Source organism: Chaetodon trifascialis, chromosome 10 (assembly GCF_039877785.1).
Source record: "Chaetodon trifascialis isolate fChaTrf1 chromosome 10, fChaTrf1.hap1, whole genome shotgun sequence".
In the NCBI taxonomy this organism is placed as follows: Eukaryota; Metazoa; Chordata; class Actinopteri; order Chaetodontiformes; family Chaetodontidae; genus Chaetodon; species Chaetodon trifascialis.
In genome coordinates, this window is record NC_092065.1 from 8,199,970 (window position 1) to 8,227,059 (window position 27,090).

General features: G+C 41.6%; 2 protein-coding genes across 3 annotated transcripts; both read left to right on the forward strand.

Annotated features, from left to right (window-relative positions):
* Positions 1-547: 547 nt before the first annotated feature.
* Positions 548-6,476, forward strand: slc35b4 (solute carrier family 35 member B4). The gene is made up of 10 exons (XM_070973099.1): positions 548-1,042; positions 1,966-2,079; positions 2,161-2,263; positions 2,351-2,400; positions 2,526-2,607; positions 3,022-3,082; positions 3,366-3,475; positions 3,583-3,658; positions 3,748-3,823; positions 4,491-6,476. Exons 1-10 carry the CDS (start codon positions 966-968, stop codon positions 4,738-4,740), a joined length of 999 nt encoding a protein of 332 aa, XP_070829200.1. The 5' UTR covers positions 548-965; the 3' UTR covers positions 4,741-6,476.
* A 170-nt stretch (positions 6,477-6,646) lies between these two features.
* chchd3b (coiled-coil-helix-coiled-coil-helix domain containing 3b) lies at positions 6,647-12,993 on the forward strand. Of its 2 annotated transcripts, XM_070972298.1 has the most exons (9): positions 6,647-6,849; positions 7,836-8,898; positions 8,986-9,100; positions 9,475-9,655; positions 9,775-9,789; positions 10,058-10,141; positions 10,895-10,965; positions 11,154-11,289; positions 11,408-12,993. In XM_070972298.1, the coding sequence occupies exons 1-9, from the start codon at positions 6,772-6,774 to the stop codon at positions 11,429-11,431; spliced, it is 1,767 nt and encodes a 588-aa protein (XP_070828399.1). In that variant the 5' UTR covers positions 6,647-6,771; the 3' UTR covers positions 11,432-12,993. The 2 variants fall into 2 exon arrangements, with proteins under 2 accessions (XP_070828399.1, XP_070828401.1); XM_070972300.1 differs by lacking the exon at positions 9,775-9,789.
* The last annotated feature ends 14,097 nt before the right edge of the window (positions 12,994-27,090 follow it).

Here is a 27,090-nt window from a genome sequence, read left to right on the forward strand (position 1 = left end):
GCCACGCACACACGTCTTCCACCGAAGATCGTGTATGTGTGCGGATGATGGTGCTGCCTTTAGTTATGACTGACAGCTAAACAGGTGGTCTCAGGTGTTGTTGACAAATTCTCTAATTAATATACCATCTACTGCTGCCTGTAACTTTCATTATTAATAATATGACCTCCCCTCATTTGTAATCCTGCTTACTCCATTCAGGGTAACAGGATACTGAGCCCATCTCACCACCAGCATTTGTCATTGAAATATCTCAGCAAACCTAATTGATGAACAAGCTGAGTGTCTGGAAAACACTAACACCTGAAGCCGTCTTAAATGTGGAGGGGAAAAAAACTTGTTGACCACAAAACCTATTTTTTGAAACAGGCTTTTGATGCTCGTGAGGACCCAAATATGAGTGTTATTCAGATTCCACGTATGAATGTGCTTATTTTCGACACTCAGTGAAGAGCCATTTCCTAGCTCCAGCTGCTCCTGTGTGATTTCTGGCATCCAGAGATTGGGTCAGAGTGAGAGCTCTTTATATGCTTTCTACGAAAATACTGATTTACGCATGCGCCTTCGAACATTTATGTGCGTCACGACTGCGCGGTGATTGCGCTCTTATCTAATTTAAGGTATTTGTTCGTTATTTCTCCCATATTTCACTTATATCTACTCCTAATATTGTTGGCCAGACAATATGTGTATTTAATTTGTAGTTTTGTCTTAAATATTGATAATCTGAAGGACCCTGCGCCCCTCTTTTTGCCATGATGTCAGAAATGGACTACAACTCCCATGAGACGAGGAAGCATGCAGGCTCAGATTCAGGCGAGTTCAACGGAAGCAGGAGTTTGTTTGGAAGCAGGAGACCGCCGAGGAAACACAAAGCGCCGGTTATTAGCAAATATGTACCGTTCAGAAACCAGTTTCATTAAGTGACACATTCTGCTCCGAGTTTTCTTTAGCAGGAAACCAACATGGCCACAGGTTTGGCCGTTGCGCTGGTTTTTATCGGATGCTGTAGCAATGTGGTGTCTCTGGAGCTGCTTGTAAGGTCAGACTCAATGAACTCCACTTTTACTACATAAAACTTTTCACAGCTGTAACTTGGTTTTGTTTTAATCCCCACAGCAGGAGGATTTGTATCTTCATCCAAACACAAAGCGTCGTTAATGTGCAGTGATTAATCAGCTTTTTGCCAGAGACAGAAAGTGATTTTGGAGCCACTGATTACTTTGCTTCATGTTCTTGTACTTGTGTACTTATATCTGTTGTATTCATGCAGGTCAGGATGCCACTGTGGTACTCTCACAAATAAAGATGGTAGAGAGCTTTATTCATCCCAATGGTCATTTTTGTGGCCCAGATGTTTAATATGTGTTGAGAGATTAAGAACTAGTCTGACTGCAAAATATGCATATATGTAGTTTAGTAAAATCCAGATAAATATTCATCCGTACTTAAAGTATCTCAAGTAAAAGTACTGGTTATGTAGAATGCCTCCTGTTGGTTTTATTTTGCTGGATGATTGTTAATGATGTCTAAATATAAGTGGTACTTCACACTGTTGGTGAGTTTAATCTCTAATAATGCCTCTTTTTATAAACTGCTCCATATGATTTATATGAAAAGGCTTCATCTGAAAAGTAACAAGTAACTATCAGTGTGAAATAAATGTGGTACCCTAAGATAGAAGTACTCAAGCAATCTGCCTCCAAATTGTACTTAAGTACTGTGCTTGAGTAAATGTACTCAAAGACCTTCTTCTCCCCAGATTACACTAACTTAGTATCCACATACTCAATTCACTGAACATTTCAGTGTCAGCTCAATTATTAGACAATAAATAACCATTTACTGCCCTGTCCTATCTTGAAGTAGTCAGTATTTTGCAGCTGAACATCTTTACTCCACGTGCAGTTCAATCTGGATCTTTTCTTGCCCGGTTTCCGTCTCATCTGTTGTTTTGTTCTTCAGGGAGTTTCCAGGATGTGGCAACATCGTCACCTTTGCTCAGTTTATATTCATCACGTTAGAAGGTTTCATCTTTGAGACCAACTTTGGGAGGAAGAAACCAGCAATCCCTTTAAGGTAAAAAACACTAGATTGTAGGGGTTTCAGCTTCCTGCTTGAATGGACTTAAACCAACCTGTCGTGTCTGTTTTTGTGCAGAAACTATGTGATCATGGTGACCATGTTCTTCACGATCAGTGTGATCAACAACTACGCTCTCAACTTCAACATCGCCATGCCGTTGCACATGATCTTCAGATCGGTAAGAAGAGCTGTTGTCTGTCACGTAAATCCATCGCCTCCACCTCAGTCTGACCTCTGTTTGACCTGCTGTCTTGTTTCTGTGCAGGGATCGCTAATCGCTAACATGATCCTGGGAATAATCATCCTGAAGAAGAGGTACAGAAATCAAACTTCAGTTGTTGTCCAGATGAAGTCATGTGTGCGAGTGAAAAGCATCACTGTCCACCAGTTTGCAGTTGGATTGTAGTTATTTGTCTTATTTTCTTCTGCTCACCCTGCAGGTATTCAGCAAGTAAATATCTGTCTATAGCTTTAGTTTCAGCCGGTATCTTCATCTGCACCATCATGTCCGCCAGACAAGTGGTGAGTTCTCTGCAGAACTGTATTTTTTATAATTCAATACAATAATCACGTAGAGCCCTATGAAATCCTGGATGAATGAAATCTGAGCTATACTATACTAAACAAGAAGAACAAGTACAAACTGTAATGAATATGAAATCTGGATTTTTGTGAATTGCATCCACATTTTAGCAGTTTGCATGATTCCATGCGTGTTTTGTTGCAGAAAATTGAAATCCTCAAAGGAAAAGTGCATCAGACTTGTGCTTAATGACAGTACTTGAGCAAATGTACTTAGCAACTTTCCACGACTGATAGTAAAGCTTGTTTTTATTTACTTTGTAAGTGTCTGTTCTCCTATGCAGCGATTCCTTCAATCCGAAACAGTTCTCTGTCTCAACATATCTGATGCATTTTGTGACGCTGTCTCTGCAGAATGTGGCCAATGAGGGATCAGAAGAGAAAGGCTTTCATGCCGTCATGCACTGGCTCACAGGTGAGTTTTGGGTGCCAAACTCTTTAAATTGACATTTTATTTGGCTGCAGCTAATGAGTGGTGTCTGTACTGATTCAGCATTGGATTCATTCTCAGTAAATTACTTAAAAGAATCACAAAAGTCTTGTTGATAACCTTTCTGTCGATTGCCTAAATGATCGGCTCTAATTTGCAAGCATCACTTTATATGATCGATAGAAAAAGAGACATTCAGCAGTAACAAGCAGCAGCATTAAAAAGGCATTGTAAAGCTGACTTTGGTCATTGATTTCTGTCCTTTCAGGCATTGCCATGTTGACCTTCGCTCTGCTGATGTCTGCGAGGATGGGCATTTTCCAGGAGACGCTGTACAAGCAGTATGGAAAACACTCAAAGGAGGCCCTCTTCTATAACGTGAGTTCTCCTTCTGCTCCGACACACAGGAGAAAGCCGAAAGATTCAGGCCGCTTCAGGGAAATTCAAGCTTCATTTGACTTTGTTTTGTTTGTGTCTCTTTGCAGCACTGCCTACCTCTGCCGGGCTTCCTGCTCTTCTCCACAAACATCTACAACCACTCCGTCTACTTCAGTCAAAGCAGTGAGTTCATTCAGCAGACGCTGTTGGTGGAAAGTTTACAGTTTGTGTCTTTTACTCACAGATTTGGATAAATGTCTTCTGTTTCTCAGCTCCTGTCGTTGTTCCCATGGTTGGACTGACTGTGCCGATAATGTGGGTCTACCTGCTGGTCAACGTCGTCACACAGTATCCTGTCAAAAGCTGTTTGTTTCACTGGTATTTATTTATCTGCTCTAACAGTTATTACCTTTATAACAACAGTGCCAACAACATCGGAAGAAAAGGGTCACTGTGACTTCACGAAACAGCTTTTTTATCCATAACTCAAGAAGTCACACACTCATTATGTCAAAATTGCATGCTAATATTTTACGTCCAAAAGGTTATTTTTATACTTTTTATTAAATTCTTTCAGTTTTCACTACATACTTCATACTTACTTCATACTTCAGTTTAGGTCCTCACAGTTAGGGTTGGCTATCAAAGTGGAATACTTTCTTTAGTTTTTGTCAACTTTGTCTGAAGGGCTGTGTTTCAGTGTTTGTATTGAATAATATTCAATATGTTTTTATTTGGACAAAGTCCTTCCAATACCTTGTTACATTAAACACTGACACACTGAAATGTTATATTGAGTTAAATTTAGCATTAACATTTTGTGAAAAGATGAAAAAATTGACAACTTTAATTGAAAAAAAAAGGAATGCACTCTGATATGTTAATGTTCACATATGCCATGAACAAACAGACAAAGCAACACAACTACTGATAGCTGAGTTCGCTGGCTGTCTTGGAATTAAGTTTTTTTTCCGGTTTCTCACACTCTTGTTTCAGACTTAACCCGTTTTTTCAGATACGTGTGCATCCGCGGTGTGTTCATTCTGACCACAGAGTGCGCCTCGCTGACCGTCACTCTGGTGGTGACCCTGAGAAAGTTCCTCAGCCTCATCTTCTCCATCATTTACTTCCAAAACCCCTTCACACCCTGGCACTGGCTGGGCACGGCCGTGGTCTTCCTGGGCACCCTGCTGTACACGGAGGTTTGGAGCAGCGTGCAGGCGGCTCTGCGTGGACCCGACGTCAAGGAGAAGAAGGCGGAGTGAAGAAGCAGAAGAGACTGATGGTCGAATAGAAAAGCAGCCGCTGAGCTGGACTTAGATGTTTTTGGTTTACTATCCTGCAGTGATTTTATACAGTTACTTTTTGTTTTCTGACTTAATTGCCCATCGTACACCGTAGTTCACCCCTCTCATACGAACACACAACAGCTTAAAGGACAAAGCTGCTGGTGTTCTACATTTTCATTATTGTCAAAAAATCCCAAAAATCAGCTATGTGTTGTAAACTACATGCAACCCTGTCAGTGCAACTCTGCTGCTTTTGTTGACTCACGACAATCTAATTACAGCAACAAACAGCTCTAAAAAGGTTTGTACACTACCTACCCAGTGCAAAACAGCAGACAGTTAGCCTGCAGGTGAACTTAGTGGAGCCTTTAGCAGCTAAAGAGCTCGGTACTTCCCCCCAGGAGGTGGTGGAGACCAAAGACGGAGCTAAAAGAGAGAGAACAGTGGACTTCAGGTGGCCAGAAACACGACTCAAATAGAAAAAGAGCCAGATATTTCCCCTCAGGATTTGGTCGAGACCCAACACAGCTAAATGAGAGTGAACGCTGTACCTAAATGAATCAGGTGTAATTGTGTAAGTCAGTAACTAATTGCCAATAAGTTCAACGTATGGACTTAAAAGGTGAAATTATATCCTGAGTTGCAGCAGTTCTTTCATTAGTTGATAATTAGAAAATTAATCTGCAACTGTTTTCTATCATTGTTGTGTAGTTTGTAATTTTTTAAGCAAAAATCCCAAACCTGTCTTAGATTATAGTAAATGTAATATTTTGGGCCTGTTGGTCAGGCAAAACGAGACCTTTGATGAAGTCATCTGGTGCTCAAAGATTTTAAATATTAATAAAGAAAATAATGATTGATGATGAAAATAACTGTTAGTTGCAGTCTTGGATGTGTCCACATAATATCAAAGCTTGTTTCTCCTGCCAAAAAGATTAGTTACCGCAGGTGTAAAAACAGGTCAGATGTATATTACTTTATTTCTTTAAAAAAGGTCACACATTTTAAAGGAGCTGGACACTGCAGCTTTTAGCAAACATTACACAAACGAGTAAATAGTGCTTTTGTAGGGACTATTTTCAGCTGCAGATTAATATACAGTTGGTGAAGTAATGTTTGTCTACAGCAGCTGGATGGTGTTTACGATCAACTGAAAATAAACTGCCTCTGTTCATTCCAGTGAAGGAACATGTGACTCACTGATGTGTGTTTAATAGTTTTCCAACAACAACAAGCTCATAAAAAATAGAAACTATAGAACATCACCAGCGCCGTCCTTTAATATCAGTATCTCATTAGCATTCGATGCAAAATCATGGTGCAACTGCTTTTTGTGCGTGATGCTGTTTGGATGTTTACCTTCTGATGCTTACACTGAACACAATGACATGATGCTGAATGGACAACACAGAATGCATTGGAGACAGACTGAGGGGTGATTTTTAAAGATCATATAGATAGATAGATAGATAGATAGATAGATAGATAGATAGATAGATAGATAGATAGATAGATAGATAGATAGATAGATAGATAGATAGATAGATAGATAGATAGATAGATACTTTATTCATCCCCAAGGGAAATTCACACTGTACACACTGTAATTTACTTCTGTCTAAGTGTCTCAGGTGGTTTGGAGCAGTATTTGTCAACAGAAACATTATATTGTACTGTTCAATAAATCTTTACACTTCCTGCTGGCTGAAGTTAAACACGACTAATAATAATTAATCGTTAGAAAAAGCGCGAGTTTAAAAAGTTCCATACATTTTATAGGCTGGGACACAATGTTCCCTCACGTTTCATTGACTTTAAGGCCTGTCGACCAATCCCGAGAGGCGTTGTTCGTCTCCGTCCAATAGCAGCTGCTGTTGTTGAGGGCAGCGGTGGGTGGGGCAGGTTGTTTCAGCTGTGTCAGGTCTCACTGAGCGCACATCACGCTGTGGATTAAAAGCCTTTCGGTGCCCGCACAGTCCTGGTCGTGGTGTGCAGCTGCGGGTGTGGATGGGTGGAAACGGCCCGAGTCACTTGTCCCACGAGGGTGGTGAAGGCGGAGGAGTCACTTTTGTGAAGGGCATCAGGGTGAGTGGAAGCTCGGGGAGACTTTGCATGGATGAGGGAGAAAGTGCACAAACATGTACAAACTGCAGAGTGCATGTTTGTTTTTTCATGTGCAACCCTGGAGGATGTTTCATGAAACCCGCTGATCGCTGATAGGCGAAGTATCGATCTGATCTCGTGCCTGTGCTGGAAGTCAGTGGAGCGTTGGTGTTAAATATAGAAGGAAAATGGTTGGTTATCACATGGACAACAGGAAAAAACAAACAGTACCGAGAGAGAATAAACCTGCCGCTTAAATAATCCAGTAAATCATGAATGGAACCACAGCAGTTTGTTCTAAATCCTTAAAAAGACAAAACCATCAAATTAAAGAAGTTTTTAGTCTGTGAAAGAACTTTTAAACAGTGCTGGAATGAAGGTATTTGTACATGAGTATTTCTGTGTCACGCTACTTTCTGCTTCTACTCCACCATACTTCAGAGGAAAATATTCTACTTTTTACTCTGCCACATTAAATAAACAGCTTTAGATTATTAATACAAAATCTAAATAAACAAATCAATTCTGATATTATCTGTTAAGCTACCCAGCTATTTATAAAGTAATTAAAATCAGCCCTAATTTTCCATCTGCAACATTAAAGTGGTGAAGACATTGATGCGTCAATAATTATAATCCAGTAATATAAAATATGTGATTCTGAATTGGATCATTCTGCATAATGAGCACTTTTAATTTTTGTACTTTAAGAGTATTTTGATGTGAACATAATTCAAATTGAGAGTGAAATAATAGAGAGAAACCTTTGTAATGAGAGTTTTAAATAGATAAAACCTCAAATATGCTCCAACAAAAAGAAACAAAGGAGGGTGTGACAGTCAGGCCAGACTCCTGATGTGGGCGTTCATCCAGAGCTTATAAAAACAAACACAGCAGACACATTACACCCCAAATACAGAAATAACAAAAATATTTTGAGCTTTTCTGCATTTCTCTTCTTTTCTCAGCTGTCAGACAAAGTCATCAAACGGATGAGACAGCCGTCAAAGCTCGTCTCTCCTCAGCTCTCACACGATGGAAATCCTCCTCCACCTGAAGCACAGACCCCCACCCCAGTCCCCACTCCCACTGTCGAACACTTAATACCTCTGCTGACACCTCCTCCTGCTCCAATTGAGCCCCCTCCACCTCCTCAGGAAGCCCCATCTACGCCTCCATCAGTGGAACCTCCTCCTCCTCCTGTAAAGCTCGTCCCTCCTCCTGTAAAGTTTCACTCTCTTCCTCCTACCATGACGGAGACTGCAGCCCCACCAAAAACTCCACCTCTAATCGACCCTGTTGTCTCAGCCCCTCCTCCGCCTCAAGCTGCACCTTCTCCACAAGTAGAAGCACCTGTGCAGCCTGAATCTCCTCCTCCGCCTGCTGTTGTGGAGCCAGTAGTCTTACCTCCTGTTGAATCCTTCATCCCAGCTCACGTAGAGCCAGAAACCCCATCTACACTCCCGATAGCAGAGCACATCATTGAGCCTCCACCTGTGGAGATGTGCACAGCAGCTGTAGCTCCACCTGAACCTCCAGCAACATCTCTTAACATTGAACCCGCTGCTGTTGAACCTGTTGCAGTGGAAACGGTCCAGCCTCCACCTGCTGTTGAATCTACACCAGTTGAACCAATAATCCCACCCTGTCCTGTTGCTTCAGCTTCAGTTGAAGCAGTACTTTTACCTCCACAAGCGGAAACGACTCTTGATGAGCCTGTAGTCTCACCTGTTGTGGCTCCAGCTGTGGATCCATCACCTCCTCCTCCTCCTCCTCCTCCTCCAGAGCCTGTGGCAGCAGCCTCTCCTGCTCCAGAGCTCAGCTTTGCAGAGCCCTCTCCACCCTCTCACTGTGTGGAGCTGGCCGTCATACCAATTGATGCATCTGTAGGTGAACCAGCCGTAGAGCCTCTGTCCCCACCTCCCCCTGATCCAGCTCCAACTGCCGAGGAGCCCACCATCTCCCTGTCTCTGCCCCCCATTGTGGAAGAAGAAGTACCTCCTGTCGCCTCGGTGCCACCACCTGCAGCAGGTGAGCTGATCGCCGCAGTGTGGATGTCCGTGATCGGAGCAACAGTTTGAAGTAAATAAACTTCTGCTTCTTTGTGTTTTCGTGCAGCTTTGCCTGTTTCTCCTGAAGCTGTGGAGGAAGAGTTGAGGCAGAAGATCAAAGAGGAGATGCAGAGAAGTCTGGAGGAGGAGATCAGCCAGAGGAGGCAGGAGCTGCAGCGACAGTGAGAACAAATGAATCTCATTGTGTGTGTGTGTGTGTGTGTGTGTGTGTGTGTGTGTGTGTGTGTGTGTGTGTGTGTGTGTGTGTGTGTGTGTGTGCGTGTGCGTGTGCGTGTGCGTGTGTGCGCGTGCGTGTGTGTGAGAGAGAGTGTGACCATCAGCCTTTAGGTGATTTAAGATGAAGTAAAGCAGGAAACGTTTATGTCTGAGAAGCTGAAACTAGCAAATATTTGGCAAATATTAAAACTGCTATTAATGAAATTACTGTATATCGGCTAATTGATTCATGAACTAATCATTCAGTGTTGAAAAGTATGAGGGATGCATCACACTGCATGTAGAAGCTGAAACGTGGTCTTTGTGTGCACATGTGAAGGCTGGAGGAGATGAGGGCTCAGGCTCACGCTGAGGCCAAAGCAGCAGCTCAGGCTCAGGTGGAGGAGCAGGTGAGGAAGACGCTGGAGGCGGAGAAGGTGGCGTACACGGAGAACCTGATGGACGCCATCATGAAGGAGCGAATGAAGACAGAGGATCAGAGGCTCATGGTGCAGCTTTATGTAAGCGCAAGACAACATGATGTGTGATCTGTATATGTGAAAGGATCTCTCTCGTAAATATGAAGTTCCTTCCTTCTCTTAATGCCTTTTTTCTCTCTTGCCCTTTTGTCTTGTTTCAGTGGATGGAGCTGAAGGTAAGATGGGAAAGAATTAATACATGCATGACTCACCTTTTCTCTTTCATTCTGCTCTAATCACATGAAAACAGCTGCTGCACAGCTGTGTTTTGCTGCTCTTTATTTCTTCAACGATGAGACAAAAGATTACAAAAGCGTTTCGTTTGCAACCATGTGGAAAGTGCATATCAAAGCCTAAAAATATGAAATGATAAACTATAGTACTGGCGTGAATATACTGGTTTGAGAGGTGTGATGATGTCCCTTTAACATTAAACCCACACAGGCTCATCAGCTGGAGGAGAGGGAGAAAGATTTAAAGAAACGAGACACTCTCTATAAGGAACACGTCGCAAAGCTCGAAGCGAAGGTGAGCAAAATTTTGATTATTGCTCGTCCCTACATCTCATTTAAGTCTAAGTTACATTAAAGCATCTGAAAAGTTGGTTCAATTCCAATGCTTTTATTTGTAATATTCCTGTCTCATTAAGCAATTATCAAAGTGAGTTTCAGACTCAGATAGCAGTTAGCTGGTGAACATTTGGAGCATTTAGCAGCTAAAAAGTCAGATATGTCTGTGAATGGGCTTACATTCATCAGATGACAGGACTAATGACCTAAAATGAATGACAATGTTGCTTCATAACTGTTGGATGTGTAGATAAGCAGCTGTTTGCTAACATGTTTGTCATATCAACTTAAAAGTGTACATAAAAATGTATGTACATTTTTCAGAACAGCCACAATGTTGCTAACAACAATGGAAATACATGACAATTACAGGATAATGAGAAATGTTCCATAATGTAAGACAAGAGTATTAAAGTCATCTATAGTTTGCTAATTATTAGCCACCGTATGCTACCGGTCATACCAGACCAAGAGGGCTGAAGCAGAGACTGTGCTGGACATGTGCTTCTTATTGCTTATGGATTAAATTTATCCTTACTAATTGGACAAATTAGATCCTTGCAGAAGTTAGGCTGGCTTTAAAACATAAAAAGCTGAGCTAACTTTCATCCTCAGCAGATGGAGCTGTAACACAACTGACAGCTGGATTGTATGTTGCCGCCATGATATTTGACCTTGATGTTAATGTGTACTGTTTTTATTACTTTGATAGTGCGCTCAGTTCTACAAAGTGACCGCTGAGAGCTTCCAGAAGGGCAAAGAGGAGACTCACAACCGTTTTGCGTGAGTTCATCATTCTGAATCACTGTTTGTCCAACGCTGATCCCAAAAGAGTTTGGACGCTGTTTAAAAAAATAAAAACAGAATGCAGTCACTTAACTGTTCACAGACAATGTCAGAGATTGAATGTGATATTAACTACCAAACCAACATGTTTTATATTTGCATGTCTGTTTTTTGTTCTCTGTCAGGCGTCTTAATATCCAGCCGCTGTGCGGTGACTTGCAGAGTCAGATTTTAAAATGCTACAGGGAGAACACAGGAAAGACTCTGTCCTGCTCGAGCATCGCCACGGCCTACATGCAGTGTGTGGACAACGCCAAAAAGGTACAACTCAGTATCTGAAATGATTTCTGACCTCTCCCACCGTCACTCCTCACTCCTCAGCACTAACTTTGATTTATTGTCGGTAGCATTTTAACCCATTTCTCTCCTCCGTCTGCAGAATAAATTGAGCACAGGAGGTTAATCCGGACCGCTTGATGAGGACGATGACTTCTGACAGCTTTACTGTTGCAACAAAGAAAAGTTGATACACAGAATTCAGTTAACAGACCAGTTACAGGAAACACAGCAGGGTCAATTCCAGCCTTTACATTCAGAGGAAGCAGAAGTGCCATATTGGCCAGTTGGACCAGTAGTCTAGTCTGGTAGTGGTGTCTCAAATATTAGCAGCTTGGTCTTTAGCTTAGGTGCCATTGTTGCAATCTCTCTGGTTCTTGGGATCATCTTTAAAGTGATTGTGCCACAACAATAACAGAAGGATCATTTAAGTGCTTGTCTTTGGCAAAGAGGCAAAACACAACAAAGGTGCAGAAGATTTAAGTTTGTCATAAGTGTTTTTTCTTTTTGACTGCAGTGTGAACTCAAGTGTTTGTATGAGATGTATACTGAAAGGGATCCAGGTAAATTATCATTTCTATGTGCCTTGAAGTTATGAAAGCTTACTATCAGATTGCAGATGCATGGATGACTTGTTTGATGAGCAGAGTGTGGAGTAACAAAGACCGGCACATGTTTAAGGTTTTTGTACTGTGCATAAATTATTTCAGGGTTTTTTTCTGGTGCATGCAAAAATCAGTATCAATAAACTGTGTTTTTGAACTTCCTCACATAATGGCATTAATGTTTTGCAGTTTGAAAAAGTAATGGCAGGTGGTTGCTGCCCTCTGGTGGACTATTATAGATTGCACATTTCAAAAAAGGCATGTAGTCAGAGTTCGGACTAATACCCTTGACAATGATGCCCGAGGAGATAACGGATGACAAACCACTGAAAACCTCCATTTACAGGAAGTTTGAGGGCTGTTAAAGTGATTTTCTTTTCTGCAGCATGTTGCTTTGTAAAGCCAAGATAACAAAGTATAGGGAGGTGAATTAGTTCTCTTTAGAAATCAATATACTGTTTTATAATTAAGACAAACTCACTTTTATTGGTTTGACCTTATTCAGTCATAAAATGTCTTCAAAAGAACAATTCAAAAGAACTGGAGATGCACTGAGAGAGAGACGACGATACATAATGATAATGAGCAAAGTAAAGCAATAAACCACACAGAGTATGGACAACAAACAAGATGTAATGCATTAAATTGAACCATACCTCAGCACTCTGGTTAGGCACTGATATGAAACAATGGAAGGTGTGTCAATATTTTACTTAACCAACCACCGCTGGAGGAGTTTAAAGTACAACTTTCTCAAGGGAGCTGTAGTGGTGATTATCCACAGCCTTCATGTTCTTCATGCAAAGATCCTGAATAATTCATACTGGGAGGTAAAGTCATGCACGGTGCAGGACTCACACTGGCTGGGAGTTTTTCTGAGAGGATTTTAAAGACGTCTTCATGTCACTGTAGTTCTGAGGAAATCCTTCATGGATTCCCCTCATCGTCCAACAGCCCATGGATGAGATGAGAGCTCACTCAGCCTCTTGGCAGCTGAAGATTATAAGCTCTGTCTTCACTTTCACGTCTCTAACAGCACATCTTAAAATAAAAAGCAGCTTATAAAACTCTGGTGAAGATCAGGGCCTGTATTGAAGTGAAAGACTAAAGTTTAAAAAAAAAAAAAAAAAAACGTCGACTTTCAAACTTAACAATAAAATCCATTCATCACATTTCTTACAACCTAAATTTTTTTTCCTAAATTTGAGAAATCTCCAGAGGTCTCTTAAGTTGCTTAGAGAGCCTCAGATGGCTGCAGCACTGGAGTGATTGTGCAAAATAAACAGTCATTAGCTGTTATGAAGAATAATATCTGTGAGGATGTTGCAAAACTTCCCATTTATTAGGAGTCAAACAACAGAATAAAGCTTCTATCTTTACTGTCTGCATGTGTCAATGTGCAAAATTCTCTTTATAATATAATTTCCCCATGTTTCTCATCTATTAGCAGCAAAATTAGTGGTTTTCCACTATTAATCCCTATTTATACATATAATAAAAAATATTAGATAGAAAGCAGGAAGAACATGGTTACCATAAGAGTGAAAATACCTCAGATATGACGTAAATCCTGGAGAGAGTTGCTCTTAAATATTATTCTTACACTTTGCTGTTAAGTAGGATTAAGTCACTGTACAAATTTGTCTAATGAATGATAAATACAGGTTGGACCGTCGCTGTCTGTAACAAAGTTTTCCAAACGCTGCAGGAGCAACAGCAGTGTCACCAGCAGAGGGCTTCAACCTGCAACCACAGGCTGCTGCTCATCGCTTCTTCATGCTCATCTGCCATCATTCACTACAGGAAGGATGTTATTCCATGTTGATAGAGTCACTTATTCATCATTGTTCAAACAGCTGGATGAGTTTAGCGACTGCTCTCCTTCCATTCTGCCTGTGAATGAGTCTTAGCAGCAATACAAAAATAAGAGCGTTGAGCCAACAAACTTAAACTACCCTATTAAAAGTAAAAGAACTCATTATGCAGAATGCCATGTTGTGATGTAATAAACATGTCTGCAGTATTTCTACAATGCATTTGGTTAAGGTATCTACTTTAAACTGCTTTATTTACTTTTGGGAACTTTTACTTTATTTAATACTTGTACATAAAATACAACTGCTTCAAAGTACTTTTTTAACTGTGGTTAGTTACATTTCATCACCTGGCTCTGTGTCAGCTGATGAAAATGATCAAATCTCATGTCTTTCTGCTCCTAATTTTGGTAAAACCACAGTGCAGCTAAATCAAGGACTTGCGTGTCTGTTAACATGTGAGTGTTCGTCTCATCTAATTTTAGGTTCCCCAAGTCTTGGTCGATATGAAGAGGAAGTGAGTGTTTGCGTGTGTGTGGGGTTGTGTGTGTGTGTAGACATATAGAGAAATGTGTATTAAAAAAAACAAAATAATTTTGGTCATTTAAGTGCAAGGGGTTAAATTAAAGAATGACATCATCTAGACTGAGAAAGTCCTACAAACGTAGAAACTTCCTGAATAATTTGAGCATTGCATGTTTGTTGAGCTGAAAACATGACTGGTTCTGCTGGTGCCTAAAATGTCAACATTTTAGAGGTAAAGTTGCATGTAGTTTTTGAACATTAGGCCCTCTTATTTTCAGTGTCACTGCATCAGGTTGACTTGTTCTGGTGTTTTGATCACACATTACTTGTATTTGGTAATTTGTCAAAGCTTCACTGGTATAAATCTAGTTTATTTTATCAGATTCTGTAACCGCTTCCTTTCATGTCTGTGCCTTCAAGAAGGACTTGAAACAGTGATGGATCGAGGCCGATGTTTAAGTGTTTGCTTTACCCTTGCAGCTCAGAGCATCAGCCTCGTCCAGCCTCATCCACTCGCTGTACAAGAAAAGCCAGGAAAGTAAAACAGAAGTGAAGCTGTGGTCTGCAGACCAGACCTGACGTCAAGTTCTTTCATTAGCCACAGAGGAAGCAGCGGCCAAACTCCCCTGTGTTTGCCTGTGGCTTTCTGTGTTTATGCACAAGAGTAGTGTGTGTTAAACATTATGTAATTACGTTTGAATACACCCTTGCTTTGTGAAAATAGCACGGCTCTACATGCATTAGTGCATTTGTGTGTGTTTGATCTGTTTTTACTATCTAATGAAGGACAAACATGTAATGCAAACATGGAAAAATGGTCCTCTGTGCACTCTGTTTTTCCAGCCTCTGGAGAAACACAGTGTTGGTTGGTTGTTACGGTTAAAAGGTTGCTGGTCTTTCTCGTCTCACAGGATTCATACATTGTTCACTGACTGACTGGTTGTTTGATTAATTGTTTGACCCTTAGTCTGAGTTCTTGTTGATAAAATTGTGCAAAGTTTAGAACAGTTTTACTGTGCTCACTGTTAGTGTTAATTGCTGATGTGTTGAGACTAAACTATCTGCCCGTTACCAAATGACCAAAAAAAAAAAAAAAAGCAAAAGTTAGCAACTCACAGGTGAACAAGGTGGAGTATTTACCTGCAGAGACTCTCAGGACAGTTAAGATCCAAAGAGAGTTAAAGGACAGTGACTATTGAAATTACATTAATCACAACTGTAAGTATTCTTCTTGAGTGTCAGCTGTGGAAATAGGTGAGTGTTTGCTAACACTGGCTTTATACTGTATGTCAGTGTTTAAACTTTTTCTCTGCTGCCCCCAAGTGGCCAGTCAAATAATGCTCTCAGTCTTGGCTGTCTATATTTTCTTCTGACTTTAATATGACTCTGTCTTACATCAGATGAGTAAACATCTCCATGATGCTGAAGTTATTCTGGGTGTTAGCCAGGGCCTGTATGCCAATCTGCTCCGGGCAGACTGGAGTCATGAGCAGTAACTGGCTGCTGTCTGGCTGATGAGGCCTCCTCTTCCTCCTCCTCCTGTGGGGTCCAGCTGTTGCTGCTGATGGTGGGAGTTTGTTGTGGCTGGGTATCTGTGCTGAATTGCTGCACATTTATCCTCTCCTTGCACCAAATTTGGTCAAAATGCTCATCTGTCCTGGGTCCACACTGGAATGAAGGTAAGCTGGCAGCCAAGGCTTCTAACTGGCCTTGAGTCAAAACAGCCAACCTGATCCTTCACCTTGGCTGTACATGATAACCACCTTTTTTACTAAAACAGATAGAATCAATTTGCCTCATGTTAACTTGTCATACATTTGTTGTTTTTTAGCAGGAGGAGTTTGGATTCTCTGTAAAAGGTGCAGCGTGCCTGCAGTTTCATCCCAGTGGATAGCTAGCAAGTTATCTTTCCTCCCCTTCAGCGAATAATTGTTCAGAAGTGAACTCTGTTATTTTGCTAAACCTGTTGCATCTGACTGAATCAATACAACCAAACATTTTGAATTCTCACAATTCTTGAATGCTAATAATGAACTACAAGTCTAACTCGTCTGCCCTAGCTTTGTACCTGTTTCACAGATGCCAGTCAATATTTGCTTTGTCACAGCTTTGTCAAAATGGTAAATGTAAAACATTTCTAAACTTTAACTGTTATGGAATGACAATAAAGATGATTCTGCTTACAATAATGACTATAAAAGCCTATAAAAGTCAGTGTTCATCCAAACTCCTCCATAGCCAATCATTACTTCTAATGTCAACTGTTATATTTGAGAGGTTGTTGACAGGTGGTGGAGCATGTTTAAAATTGGGTTTCTGTCATTAATCTTGGTTTCATAATGGAATTACGTGTTTGATATAAGATGTACCTTTTGTCAAATAGCAGATCCAGTTGAAAACAAGCTTTACTCTGCATATTTCTGTCTTTGATAAACATCCCTCTGTGAGATCTCTAAGCCCATTGTGCAGGTAAAAAGGAAGTGTACCATTTCTCTGAAGGCTGTGGGCCGTGAATGAATATGAAGTGATAGAATGTATTTAGAAGGACAAAATAAAAGAGAAAAAATAAGGTGGCTGTTTGCAGGTTAAGACTTAGTTTTAAGGGTTAGGTTAGGTTAGGTTAGACTTAGGTTTAGGGTTGGGGTTAGGCATTTAGCTGTGATGGTCGAGGTCGGCTAGGGCTGGGGATGTATTATGTCAGTGAGGATCCTCACATGGATGAAAGTACAAATGTGTGTGTATTTGTGTGTGTGTGTTTGCGCGCATGCATTTGCGTTTGTGTGTCCAATCTCTCATTCCACAGAGAAATACCCTGTCAGTGTAACCTCATCACCCACTCAGTGTTTTTCAAAACACCACAAAATAACTCACATTACACTTACATAAAGAGGACTGCCTGGCCGGTTGTCTTCACCAGCATCACATTAACATTTATTATCAGATGCATGTTGCAGGATTAAGGACACGTTGCTCCCTCAAAGGGAAACTATTCATCTCTTTCACTGTTGGTGTGGGAGGTGTGCGTATGGCTTTGCTGAAATAACAAAACAATGTGATGAAGCTGCAGGGTTGCAGGTCAGCCATGTTAATCACAATATGGCTGAAAGATAAAGATTTAAGCATCGTATTCCTTGCAGCATCACCTGCATTGTACATGCTATGTCTGGGTTTAGATCTGGTTTTGGAAGGCATTGAGTTTGTTATGCAATCCTGTCCTTTCATTGGTGGTGCTATAGTGATTGTTACCAAGGACGCATTTGAAGCCTGCAGACGACTCGAGTAGGATTGTTACATAACGCTGCTTGTTTTTTTTGTGCTCTCTCTCGTCGCCTTGTTGCCTACTGAACCTGAGGGAGTGTGACGTCCAATTGGATGTTATCTTAACAAGTCCACGTGGGCACAGGTGCCACAAAGTCCATTTTTAATGCAGAGACATACAAATGGTGTATCATTGGTGCTTTTGCAACTTAATGTTCAGTGGATAGTTTTTCAACATACATTCTAGATAATGCATCGATTTTTCTGCAAAAAACCCCTCCTATGTTATTATGGATGCAGCTGCGTTTCTGGCAAGACTCGCCCTGCTCTGATTGGTTAGTACTCACTGCCTTTGTTGGCTGGGTTGGGTAGATTTAGGCACGGGGAGTGAGATTGGTTCAGGTAAGGGTAAGAATATCAGAATGGGCCAATCAGGATGTGTCTTGCAGGAAAAGCAACAGAGTCACCCACTTTATCAGTCCTTTTGACACACCTTTTAAGTTAGTAGGACAAGTCTGTTAGCAAACAGCTGCTTATTTAAACATGCAGCAGTTATGGAGCAGCATTATCTTTCATTATGAGTTGTGTTTGTGGCCGTCTGATGAATGCAACTCCAATATTCTCTCTTTTTTAACTCTGTCTTTGGTCTCCACCAACTCCTGAGGGAAATTTCTGGCTCTTTCGTTGCTAATCGCTCCACTGTGTTCACCTGCTTCTTGCTAACTGTGTCTGTCTGCGGTTTGGTGGTGAGCGGGTACAGTACTCTCGTTTTTTTTGCAACAGCTGCCGGCTGCAGCCAAATATGGCACTATGAGAGCAGTTATGCTGAACCAAAACAGTAAAGTTGTGGGCTGGACGGCTAAACAATGAGTTTAAACTCAATATAAAGTCTGATAAAGCCGGGGGAAGCTCACATTGTTATTCAAATCATTGTTGTAAAACATTGTGATAAAAATATTAATTATAGTCATCTTAAGGAATAGATGGACATCAGGAAGCTCGCCTGTTGTCTTTCTTGCAAAGAGTTAGATGAGAAGGTTGATACCATTGTAATGTTTGTATGCTAAATATGAAGTTTTAGTCAGTTAGCTTAGCTTAGCGTAAAGAATAGAATTAGGTGCAAAAACACGTGTGTAAAATTATGCAACAACTAGCAACGTGCTCAATCACTTTTTTTCTAGGATGGCGAAGGATTGACTCACCCTACCCGGCCTCTGCTCGCCTTCGTTGTTTGGGTTGGTTACGTTTAGGCATAGAGAATGATGATTGGATATGTTAGGGCAAGGATATCAGGTTAACCAATCAGAGGTAGAGTGGGGCAGGTCATTCCTTCGCTCTCCTAGAGAAAAGTTGTCTGTTACCGGGTCTTGGCCAGGTGCGGTGACTTCCTGGAGTCTCTGCTGGTTGCCTGGCAACCTCGACACCAAAGCACGTCATTAACCCCAACTTGTCATTTCTATATTGTGTTTTGTTTTGTTTTGTTTTGTTTTGTTTTGTTTTGTTTTGTTTTGTTTTGGGTTTTTTTGGTTGGAGGACTTTCTTCCCCGCAGTCATGCTAGCTGTTTCCCCTTGTTTGTGGTCTTTTGGGCAAAAATAAAATGAGCTAACCAGCTGCTGGTTGTAGCTTCATATTTAAAGAACGTATATGAGAGCTCGCCTGTATGCATGCTGGTTGTCAGAGTTTACAAACAGCAGGAGAAACACTGAGCGCTTCTCATTGTTGAAAGGAGAGATATTTTCAGTCTCAGGATCAGGGATCATCGTGCGAGGTTGGCCAGGATGTTCAGTGGTGGGCGGAGGCTGGCTGCGGGACTGTGGACTTCTTTAAAGGCATCCCCTACTATGCTGCTGCCGCTGCGGATTCACGACAGCCGTAAGGATGCGTTCAAGTGAAAGACAGGAGGTGGAGGGTCGGAGAGCAGCAGGTGCACAACGCGCTGTGGGCGGATGCTGGATGATTGACAGCAGGATCGAAGTGGATGTTATTGTAGTGATGATGAGAAGGGGTGAGACCGGGGTGAGAAGTTGATGTGAGTCAGTCCTCTCAGCCACTTCCTTTGGCATCTTCAGGATGGACGGATGAAAGGCGGAGAGTGAGCCGACTCATCGTGTGGTCAGCTGACTCACCATATAGGAACAGATGCCGGGAAGGGAAGCACGTGCGGGCTGATGGGGGCTGGGCCTATGTGTGCATGTGTGTGAGTGTACCCTGCCTTTGGTCTTTGACAGAGGCACAATTATTCCATTTCCCGTCACAGCAGAGGAATGCAGGGTGAGATTCCTGCTCTGTGAGTCCTGCCCTCTCACCTGCCAGCACCATACGGATACTATTTCATCCCTCAGTCCCCCCTCGGCCGGGGAATTCCTCAGTTTGTGTGGTTTTGCTCAAGGAGGAAGTTTGTATAAGCTGCGTTGTTCTGCAAATAATTAGATAGTTCAAGTTAAGGCTCATTGTTTTCTTTACACGCAATTAATTTTGCTCATTTGAAGGAGGTCAGAAGTCTAATCCAGTCCTAAATGAGGGAAACCAAGGAAAAATGCTGCCATGTGCTGCTTCACGGCATTTCAGTGCGGTCATGTGTAAGCATGGAGGAAATAAATCTGGAGGATTATGTGGGTGAAGTGTGTAAATGGAGTAATTGTTTGTTTGCGTTGGCGAGAGCAAGGATGCTTTGTCATGCTGGGTGTGTGTGTGTGCGTGTGTGTGTGTGTGTGTGTGTGTGTGTGTGTGTGTGTGTGTGTGTGTGTGTGTGTGTGTGAGTGAGAGTGAGCTGCTACTGTAAATTTCCAGTATGGTTAATTATCTTCAAAGGCTTGCAAACCAGTCATATCTCCGCTGTCTACATCTTTATGACTTACTGTAAATACAGATATTGATGGAATGCATCTATGTCTATGTGCATGTGCATGTGTGTGTGTGTGTGTGTGTGTGTGTGGGAGCCCGGGTTGACTCACAGTTACAATAATGACTCTGGCAGAGCAGTGGATGAACAACTCACACTGACTGTAAAGACAAGAGAGAGAGGAGAGAGAGGAGAGAGGGCTGTGCTCTCCCTGGCATTTCCATCTCATAACTCCTCAGCCGCTCAGTGCATTCACACACTCACAAACACACACACTCGTGTAGGGCGAAGACAAGCCTGAGGACTTCAGCACCTACAGCATAATACAGTACATTTGTGTGCAGCACTGGACGGGACCAGCTTTCAGTCAGAGCAGCCAAGTGTGGAAATTTCTCCAGGGAGGAAATAATGCATCGTGTGGTGAGTGACGGATCATTTGCAACAGGTTAGTGTTTATCACTAGACCCATGTTTTTCAATTATTGTCATAAAGACAGATGCTGTTTTACTTACAGTCCTACTGTTTCACAATTTATGTTTAATTGCACAATTTTATTTTATGGGGAAGTGATGTAGCAGTTTCACTTTCAGTCTATTTTTTCACCACAGTCACCTGTAGCCATGCTGAGTGGCTGATTTGTCATGTCTTCTTCTTCCTCTTCGTGTCTTAAATTTATTAACTGAGAAACGAAACAACTCTGCCCAGAACTAGATGAACAGGTTTGTGTTAATGCTTGGAGGAAATTAACTAATGATCTTTTCAGGAAGGTGATCCAGCATGGAGGCATTGTATCGTGATGTCAAATGCATCAGATGTCGTCCCTCTGTCTCTTAGCTCTTTCAGTCAACACTCTGCCTCTGTACGCTCAGAAAAATGTGCCACTTAGCAAGTGTGTGCAACTGATTTTGAAAGCTCAACTTCCTTTATACTAAATTCTCTTCGGTGTATGCATGTCCACGCAGCACTTCCTGTCCTGTGCTCTCTTGGTCTCATATCTAAGTGTTGCATATGCGAGTGCCAGGTGACCACACCTGGATCCTGTCCTACATCGGTGCGGGTATATATAGCTACTGAACACGCTCCCTGCAAACCTCATTCTGTCATTTAAGTCCTTCGTGTGATGAAGTCTTCCTTTGTCTTCCCAGTCACTGATCTCAGGCAAGGCGAAAAAGGTCCAGATTAATTAACGGCAGAGCGGCAAGTCTCTAAAATCCCCTGGTTGCTCATCCTCCAACATCAATTACTGTGACATTTATTTCCATATTTTGACAAAGGTTATTCAATTTCCCGTTCTCTCATGCACTAGTTGTCGTACATAGCCATCACCGTGCTGAGACAGATATATGTTTTGATAAACGGGAGGCTGTCCACTGGTGTTTGTGTTGGCTGCCTCTTCAAAATGAAAAGTCCAGGAAATATGACTCATCTGTCACAAGGTTGATTGCTTTAAGTAAAGGAGGCAGAATTGTTGTCTTGGCACATGACGCATATCTCACTTTAAGTGTTGACATCATTGACAGTATATGGACAAGGAGGTGGGCTGACTAATCTTAAATTCAGAGTGATATAGTTTTGCAGCAGTCGGGGATGAGTTTCCTCCATCTGGCCCAATGCCCAGAGCCTTACAGGGTTTCTGATCCTAACAGCATCCTGTAGATTCCTATCACACTTCTCTTAAAGCAATAGTTATACATTGTCTGTCCATTCAATGTGAATCTACAGCCAGCAGCCAGTTAGCTTAGCTTAGCTTAGCTTAGCTTAGCTTAGCATAAAGACTGGAACCAGGGGGAAATGACTAGCCTGGCTCTTTGCAGATGTAATAAAATTCACTTTCTAGCACCTCTATAGCTCACTAAAATCACAATATGCCATTTTTAGATTTTGGCTAGCCAAGCAAGCTGTTTCCCACTGCTTTATGCTAAACTAAGCTAACTGCCTGCTGGCTATACCTTCATATGTACCAGACAGATATAAGAGCGGTATTAAACTTTTTATGGAACTCTTGGCAAGAAAGCAAATAATTGTGAATAATTTCCCTTAATGTTGAACTACGCCTAAGGAAGCAGGATGATGATGCTAAGATGTGTCTGCACGTCACATGAGTAACAAAGACATTTCACTGGGTGCAGATCATCTGAGAATGATCCATCAGTGATTTTCTGCTTTGTAGCAACATAAAAGTGCTGTTTTTGCGTGGTAAATGCTTCAAATAATCAGTTTCAGTCACCCCCAGGTGAGGTTGACGCATGTTCCCCCTCACCCGCTGAGCTTCAAACTGACCCAGCTCATCAGTCAATGCTTCAGGAACCTTTGTGTCAGTTCTGCTTTGCCTTTGTCAACAAGCCTCCCATGTTCATGCCATGATGAATAGGAAACCTTTCTACTCAAATCACTCCCTCCTTCCTTCCTCATCTCTCTGCCTCACAAGCGCATGATTGCACATATTCATGGTGTTATACCTTCCGCCGTTAAGGATAATTGCTCTGCTTGCCCTAGGTGTGAACTCACTTAGGAGCATTCAGTCAGATATGAACATGAAGCTGCAACAAGACACATGCCACCTTCAGGAAGATCTCAAGGGAACAATATTTTACAATCATGATATCCTCTTCCTCCATGAAGCGGAATCTCCTCTGACTTCTGCTCCTCATATCCGAGTGATGACTGACTGACTCATGCTCTGAAGTCATGTGTGCATGATGACTCCAGACAAAAATATTGGAGTGATGAGAGACAAATTGATGACTGCAGTTTCTTTGGATGCCTCCCGGGGTCTCGCTCGTTTAGCTGTGGCTCAGTCATCATCCCAGTTTGTTGATGCGGAGCATTTACCATCAAACCCAGAGGAGGGTAGAATTTAATTTCCTTTCCCTTAACTCATCCAGGGTTGTTTTTTTGTGATGTGGTGAGATTGCACTGCGACAAATCTCTCCCTTGAATGGAAGCATGTATTATTCTATATCTTTTTGTCTTTGCGTGTTGTATTTATGTCTCTTTAGATGAGATTTGGCCTGTGAACATGATAGAGAGGAAGGGGAAGAGGAGGTGTGATGGAGTGTGTCATATGATAAACCTTCACCCGCTTCAGCTCCCGTTCAAATGCAGCCATCTGGGAACAAACATGAGTCATAGCTCCTGTGGTGGATTAGACCTGCTAGACCTGATACCTTTATGTCGCTCATTTAATGTCAACAGTTTGCTGGTTATTTCCACAGCTCAGACCTGATGATACCACTATCCACTGCAGAGTTTTTTTTTATCCACCTCTTGCTTTTCTCCCAGCCAACTTGCTGCTGTTTCTGTGCTGTACCTGTTGTTTCACATTTTTGACCAGTTTTAACTTCAGGTGTTTACCCTTCTGGATTTATGCATACTTCGGCTTAGGGGACGTAGGGTAGAAGATTGACACCACACTTATTTATGCCCGTTAAATATGAAGCTACAGTCAGCAGCCAGTTAGCTTAGCTTAGCATAAAGACTCAATACAGGGAGAAACAGAGGTAAGAAAATCCACCTCTAAAGCTCACTGATTAACACATTTTATCTCTTTGTTTAATCCATACAAGACCCAAAGTGTTTTAGTGAGCTTTGGAGGTGCTGGTAGGTCGATATTTTTTACCTTTGGAAATCACCAGACAAGATGTTTCCACCTGTTAGCAGCTGTAAATCCAGCACCAGCTCTGTAAAGCTTGATGAATAACACACACACACACACACACACACACACACACACACATAATTTTTTTTTTTTTTTTGCTTAACCCTTACAAAAATCAACGTGCACACCCCTCCATAAAACCACAACTTGGATGAATTAAATGAATGAGATATAACATGTTAATCTGTGAACTTCAGAGATTCTGTCAGGAGCATTTTTTTTTAACCTTCAGGCAGAGCCGTTCAGCTGTTCCCTCTGGTCCCTGTCTTTATGCTAAGCTAAGCTAACCTGCTGCTGACTGTAGCTTCATGTTTAGTGCAATAGCATGAGAGTGGTATTAATCTCATCATCTAACTCTAACCAAGAAAGTGAACAAACATTTTTCCCAAATTGTTGAACTGTTCCTCTAAAGACGTCCCTCCCAGCAGCCCCCCAGGTAGAGCGTGAGCCGGCTGCACTGGGCCATTTGCTGCTGATGCCTTTCCTGCCTCTCTCCAGGTGTCACCATCAAGTACAGCAGAAAATGCCATAATATATAAAATGAAGTGCCTGTACCAATGCTCAAATATCACCTCACACAAAAATAACATTTTTGAGAGGTATCCTGATGTTTGTTGTTCTGAAACCTGATGTTGTTGTCGTTTGTGTTGAGTTTGGTCTCCAGTGGAGGACTCCACTGGAGGTGCTGCTTGCTGACCCAGGCGGGTGGAGTACCAGGAGAAACTGGGGGTTTCCTCCAACCTTTGCTGATGCTGTCACTGTCAGAATACCCCTCTGAACTTCATGAGGTTCACTTGAAAATTTTCCTCCACCTCTGTGCGACTGGCTTGGCTCTGGCTTTCAATGTAACCACACCCTCTGCTGTTCGTTTGGAGAATGGGCCACCGTGCAGCAAATACATGACAGTTACCCTCTTCAAACAACCGTGACTTTTGACCCACATCTGCACCTGATTAGCCACACATGGCTCAGCAGTCCATATTGCACAATATCAAGGATCTGTTTTTCTGTGTTGTATTGCATGTCTCAAGCATAATGCACAGTCTATCGAATCAGAAGACTTGTTAACTGCACTCAGAAACTGATTTCATTTGGTGACGTAGATGTTTGTACCCAGTCTCTAGCACCATATGAAATCAGTGTTTTGGGAGGTGGACGATCAGCATGTACAGACGTACATGAATAGACTGAAATGTGAGATCTCCTTTTAATGCCCAAAAGTAGGTCACATTTGTATACATTACTGTACTCTCCTGCTTTGTTCACTAAATGATCACAGCTGCTGTCCTGCTTCATGTTAAGTCGTCTTTCCCTCTCTATGTCTCCATTGACTCAAACATATTTATCATGAATTAGCTTTGTTGTTTAATGCACTTTGGACATTTAAGCAACTAAAATCCAATATGTAGATAGCCACTTACTATATAACTTTTCCTGAACAGTGGCTATAACCTGCAGTTGAGAAATAATAGTAAATGCAAAGATGTAGTGTAACAGTAGAGAAGAAACACAAAGTCATGAATTCAGCTTTTCACTTTTAAAAGCTCCATAAGGTTACTTTTAAGGCTTGTTCTCTGGCTGTTATCACAGGTTGATACACATATTTAGAAAATCTGAAATTAACATGTATTTGATGCAATAAAAGTTTAAAATTCTCTTATGGTGTTTGTTGTGCTCTTCATCAGTGTCACAGTACCTCACAGTCACAGATAAAATAACTCAATTGCAGTAAAACTATTCAGTGCAGCTACACTGTATGTTCCTGCTCTCCTTTCACTCTATCAACTGGAGATAAGTGCTTTATTTCTCAAGGTTCACTCACGATTTTCCAGATTCATCTGAAATCAATTGAAATGATCAATTGTCAAAATAAATGGCATACGAGATGTTGAAAAGATTCAACATGTCATGGACTTAAAGGAGCAAATGAGTAAGATTCATTTCCTTCTTGACCTTGGAAACAGTAGACAAAATAGTCATGGAACTGTAGATGTTCAGATTATTTTTTTCTTTGTTAGCCACAAGTATGAAGGTACAGTACATGTGTCCCATAAGGAGCAAAATAGCCTCTCCACCCAGACTTTATGAAGACACTACAGCAGTGATGTCAGGCACCACATTTCATGTGGCCGACAGGGATGTTGATTAAAGTGGAATGGATGACCCCATTGAGGTGATCATGTGCTCGTGAAGGACAGAGCTATAGGGTCCACGGAGCTCATCGTGTCCTGTTTGACTGATGATCAGGTCGCCCTATAGGGGACAGTGAAACAGGCGCACAGTGTATCTATAAAATCTAATGCTTAAATGGAGCTAAAGAAGAGGTTGATTGCATATCACCAGTCTTGAAACGATATCTTATGTTGATGAAAAGCCAATAAATTTGGAAGGTATGAATGACATCATAGTTTTCATCCAGTGTTTGCCTTCATAGTGAAATGAAAATTTGTAGAGTTGTAGAGTATATGTCATAAGCATTATACATGAGAGCAGTTACAGGCAGACACCCTGATCCAATATTTATGATAACATTAATTTTCATAATATTTACATCCCCGTCTCTGCACACAAACAAGTATTCAAATGAGACATTTTACAAACTACTCTTGTTTTCTCTGTAATGTTGTATGTAATGTTGCAAGTCTGTGCTTTATCTTACTCCAGTCCCCCAGTTGAGCTCACACACACACTGACAGGTGTGGCAAAATTCACAAGGAACGCCCCCAAAAACACCTGTTTGGAACATTCCACAGGTAAACAAGGTTATTGGTAACAGGTGATAGTATCATGATTGGATATGAAGGCTCAGTCATTCACAAGCGAGAATAGAGCGAGGTCCGCAACACATGATGAATATTACTACGTGGGCTCGGGAGCACGTCGTAAAACCGATCTTGGTAAACCCAGTTTGTCTGCACATGATCGCATTTTATTTTTATTTTCATTTTACACAGCATTCTGGAATCTGGGTTGCATTTAAAAATTTCCACGCTGAATTAGTTTCTGTTTTATGCAATCCACTCTTGTTTAATTCACTATAACATAGATTAAATTCATACACAGTATCTTTTGCAGTTTGCTTG

What these genes read in the sequence shown, in the direction of transcription:
- slc35b4 (XM_070973099.1), top strand. Translation starts at nt 966, where the DNA reads ATGGCCACAGGTTTGGCCGTTGCGCTGGTTTTTATCGGATGCTGTAGC. An exon ending in TCTCTGGAGCTGCTTGTAAG is followed by an intron (nt 1,043 to 1,965) that starts GTCAGACTCAAT and finishes TTTGTTCTTCAG; the next exon opens with GGAGTTTCCAGGATGTGGCA. An exon ending in TGCACATGATCTTCAGATCG is followed by an intron (nt 2,264 to 2,350) that starts GTAAGAAGAGCT and finishes GTTTCTGTGCAG; the next exon opens with GGATCGCTAATCGCTAACAT.
- chchd3b (XM_070972298.1), top strand. Translation starts at nt 6,772, where the DNA reads ATGGGTGGAAACGGCCCGAGTCACTTGTCCCACGAGGGTGGTGAAGGC. An exon ending in CTTTTGTGAAGGGCATCAGG is followed by an intron (nt 6,850 to 7,835) that starts GTGAGTGGAAGC and finishes TTCTTTTCTCAG; the next exon opens with CTGTCAGACAAAGTCATCAA. An exon ending in GTGTGGACAACGCCAAAAAG is followed by an intron (nt 11,290 to 11,407) that starts GTACAACTCAGT and finishes CTCCGTCTGCAG; the next exon opens with AATAAATTGAGCACAGGAGG.